This window comes from Fukomys damarensis, unplaced genomic scaffold (assembly GCF_012274545.1).
Source record: "Fukomys damarensis isolate Sample0158 unplaced genomic scaffold, DMR_v1.0_HiC HiC_scaffold_16, whole genome shotgun sequence".
Classification (NCBI taxonomy): Eukaryota; Metazoa; Chordata; class Mammalia; order Rodentia; family Bathyergidae; genus Fukomys; species Fukomys damarensis.
In genome coordinates this window covers 24,470,554-24,474,933 of record NW_022900928.1, presented here as the reverse complement: position 1 = coordinate 24,474,933, position 4,380 = coordinate 24,470,554, and the positions used below count along the sequence as shown (strand labels likewise).

The 4,380-nt window shown below is 38.3% G+C and overlaps 1 protein-coding gene across 1 annotated transcript; it reads left to right on the top strand.

Moving 5' to 3' along the window:
* Positions 1-2,033: 2,033 nt before the first annotated feature.
* Positions 2,034-2,972, top strand: LOC104857874 (olfactory receptor 52J3). Its single transcript, XM_010617943.1, has one exon. It carries the CDS (start codon positions 2,034-2,036, stop codon positions 2,970-2,972), a length of 939 nt encoding a protein of 312 aa, XP_010616245.1.
* Positions 2,973-4,380: the final 1,408 nt, after the last annotated feature.

Sequence of the window (4,380 nt, the reverse complement as noted above, 5' to 3'; positions counted from 1 at the left end):
TCCTATGTACATATGTATATCTTGGTTTGCTTGTGTTCTTGGGGTGTTTCATTTGGTTTTGTTTTTAGCAGATCTAGAGATTGTGGAGTAGTCTTTGGGGATTCAGTCTCTGACCTCTGTCTAAAGCTGAGATTAAAAAAAGGGGCCTCAGGCTGGGATTTAGCTCAGTGGTGCCGCCACTTGCCTCACAAGCACAAGGTCCAGAGTTCCTTTTCTGGTTTAAAAGAAAAAGAAAGAAAGAAAGAAAGAAAGAAAGAAAGAAAGAAAGAAAGAAAGAAAGAAAGAAAGAAAGAAAGAAAGAAAGGAAGGAAGGAAGGCAGGCCAGGGGAGGGGTGCTCAGGTGGTAGAAGCCTATCACGAAGTTACCTTTCCGGTGCTATCCATAAAGGAGATTAAGTACTGTGCTTCTTGATGCTCTGTGGAAGGCTGAGGAGAAACAGCTGTGATTTCTGGTGAGTAGATGTGGCTGTACACGAGAGAAGCAGGGGCAGAACAGGCTGAGATCTTGACTGTGTTACTACATCCCGTATACCAGCAGAAAAAATAGAAGTTAAGTGTTAATTCATAACCACTTTTCTATTAAATCACAATACATAAAAGTAATGGGGATGTATTATTCATAAATAAATTATATATTAAATTAAATTTTATATATATAACTTCTCATGAAGATACAGGCATAAAATCTTATTAATTTCATGAGATGAATTCAATTTCAATAGGAGTAGCAATTAATGAGACTGGTAGACCCATACTGTTGAGATAGGCTTCTAAGTTTAGCCTCACAGTAAGGAACACAGATCCATTGGTTTTGCTATTATTTTTCTGCTGGACAATGATATTTTAATTGGCCACAGTGTCTACATTTTTGTAGAAATAAGTAAGACTTTGCAGTTTTTTTGTTATCTGGGTTGGAATGAATTGAAAAAATATGGGAAATTCATTTTCTTTGTCAGCTCAGTATGTTTCTTTATTGAAAAAAGAAATTGAGATATTTAAAAATATGGTTGCAAAGTGCAGCTACTACCAAGAATGAATGAAAGTATCTAGGCTTTATTATTTATTTATTTATTTATTATTATTATTATTGATACCAGGGATTGAACTCAGGACCTTGTGCTTGCAAGGCAGGTGGCAGAGCCACTGAGCTAAATTGCCAGTCCCTAGGCTTTATTTTCAAAATGTCTGTGCTGCAGCTTACAGAAAAATTATCTTCATATCATTCTAAGTAGGCTTTTGAAGGAATAAATTAAGTATCTTTCTCTGGTCCCTCAGGCCATTCCACAAGTTGATTCCTTCTCCATCAAAGCATTGCAATTCAATAGAACTACAAAAAAATACTTCTTATCTTACAAAAACAATCTGAGGTTGTCTGGTTTTTACTCTCTCCAGCTTTCCAGTATCTTGAACTGGTGAAAGAAGAGACCAAGTAAGAATTGACTTCCTGGTTTAGGTGAATGACCATACATTCTGAGAATGCCTAATGTGTTAGTAGATGATTCATGTGATGGGCTTCATTAAAACACTTGTTTTGTAGTAAAGTAACTTCAACGCTACTGAAACTCACAGCTAGCAATTTAATATACCACCTTTTTCCTTCCTTCTTCCTTCACTGATCTCACTCTTCCCCCATCCCCAACCCAAGAGGAAGAATTTCACTTACTGTGACCAACACAGAATGTTTTATAGCCACTGTGATAAAAACAGCATGGTACTGGCAAAGAAACAGACCTGAGGATCAGTGGAACAGATTGGAAGACACAAAAACAACTCCAGATGTACTCAGCTACCTCATCTTTGACAAAGGAGCTGACAGTCCCCACTGGAAGAAAGATAGCCTCTTTAATAAATGGTGTTGGAAAAACTGCATCTCAACCTGCCAAAGATTAAAAAATTATCTTTCACCATGCACTAAATTAAAATCCAAGGGAATTAAAGATCTAAATACTAAAACAGAAACACTAAACTTTCTGGAAGATAAGTTAGGCAGAACTCTGGAAGATATTGGCATAGGAAAAGACTTTATGAACAGAATGTTATACCATTCTAATTGGAGCATATTTCACCCAGCCACATTTTTCCTCATTGGAATCCCAGGTCTGGAAAAACTCCATGGCTGGCTATCTCTGCCTTTCTGTTCTATTTACCTTGTGGCTTTAATGGGAAATGCCACAATTTTAGCAGTCATCAAGACAGAGCAGTTCCTCCGAGAGCCCATGTTCTACTTTCTGGCCATCCTTTCAACAATTGATTTGGCTCTTTCTACCACCTCTGTGCCCCGCATGCTGGGCATCTTCTGGTTTGATGCTCATGAGATTACCTTTGGAGGTTGTGTGGCTCAGATGTTTTTCATCCACGCCTTCACCGGCATGGAGGCTGAAGTCCTCATGGCCATGGCCTTTGACCGGTATGTGGCCATCTGTGCTCCACTGCACTACACAACCATCTTGACACCTAGGGTGCTGGTGGGCATTGGTTTATGGATTGTAATTCGTCCAGCTCTGTTCTTACTTCCCTTGATCTATCTCATCTACCGCCTCCCCTTCTGCCACGCACGTACCATAGCTCATTCCTACTGTGAGCACATGGGCATTGCAAAGTTAGCTTGTGGAAATATTCGTATGAATGCTATCTATGGACTCTTTGTGGTCTCGCTGTTTCTCCTGAATCTTGTGCTTATCGGCATCTCCTATGTTTACATTCTCCGTGCTGTGTTCCACCTCCCGTCACAGGATGCACGGGTAAAAGCCCTCAGCACATGTGGCTCTCATGTTGCAGTTCTCGGTGTCTTCTACATCCCTTCAGTCTTCTCTTTCCTCACCCATCGATTTGGACACAGCATCCCACACTACATTCACATTCTCGTTGCCAACCTGTACTTGGTTATTCCACCTTCACTGAATCCCATCATCTACGGTGTAAGGACCAAACAGATCAGAGAGCGAGTGCTCAGTGTGCTTAACAAAAGATGAGACTCTTGTGTTCTGTTTCTAAAGATTTTGATCCTCCTAGGAAGACTCACGTGCTTGCCTTAAAGGAAACCTTCTGTATACCTTCCTACTTTTTTACCTTAATACTGCAAATTTGCAATTCTAGTTTTTATGCTCTTGTGCACTAAGTGATTTAGACCCTGAAAGGGATAATTTTATCTCAAATTGAAGATGGATAAGCTATTTTAGAACGAAAATCCTAGAACATAGCTTGGTGATTTCTGTTTATATAAGCTCATGCAGAATTCTTGATTACTTTTTTCTCGAGAAAATACATATTACATTGCATCTCTGGTGATCTTTGAGTAGAGATACTGAAAATCTGACCATAGCTTGATTTCTTTATATTCTGTTTTCTCCTTCCTTTTTATCTCTTTCCTCTCTCCCTCCCTCCCTCCTTTTTTCTCTCATTCTTTCTTTCCCTCCTTTCTTCTTTTCTACATTTTCTGCTTTCTTCTATTAATGCATTTAAACATTTTATTAAATATATTCATTTTGAATTTTGTATTTTTTTCTCTTTGAGTTTATTAGTACATTTGAGGTATACAGTACAGTTACATTCATCATTGTTATCTTGTACCTTTACATTACAGATTTGGTCCTCATTTTTTCCCTTTACCCCTGCCCTCCCTTCACCCTCCCCTTCCCTATTTACAAATGCTTTATTTCCATTTTCTCATTTTTTTTCCTTTTTCCTATTACCTTTCCCTTCCCATTTCCCCTACACCTTTGTCCCTTTTAATTGTTTGTATTTCTTAAATTGTTCTACCTGCTGAATGTAAATGAAGACACAAAGTGAACAGAAATGTCTACCTCTCTTGAACTTATATTTTGTTTTCCTCTTGTAAAGCCATGCTCCTGAATTCAATGCCAAATCTGTAGCCTGTAGTACATTTGTCTGGCAAATATACAGTGTCAGTACAATTATAGCCAAAACAAACAGCCAACTTCAAAGCTATATTTCAGAAATACCAATGGAAACATTACTGATTGATTCTGCATTTTCCCCATAGCATAAATATCAATGAGGCCTGGTAACCTAGTGACATACGGCCTTTCTATCTGTGACATATGCCAGTTCTGACTATCACTGTGTTCAATTTTGTTCTTTCAACCTTCATTTGACCTTGGAGTTTGGTATGCTAAAATCTAAGGCCTCGCACGCTAAAACCATGCTATGGCTCCAGTTCTCCAGAGAAGTTAATGACGAAACTGAAGATTCAGCTATGAGTAACACATATGAGTTAGAGTGGAGCTTTTTGAAAGATATATTAATAAGATTTTCAAAGAGCAAGCAAAAAGCTTTTATGCCCTCAACTTGTCACATCATTTTGCATTGCTTGACAGCTTTGATAAATGTCTTCTACACTTCAAAGAAGAAACTAAAGTA

Bases quoted from the DNA above. Each gene is read 5' to 3' on its own strand.
- LOC104857874 (XM_010617943.1), top strand. From the start codon at position 2,034: ATGTTATACCATTCTAATTGGAGCATATTTCACCCAGCCACATTTTTC.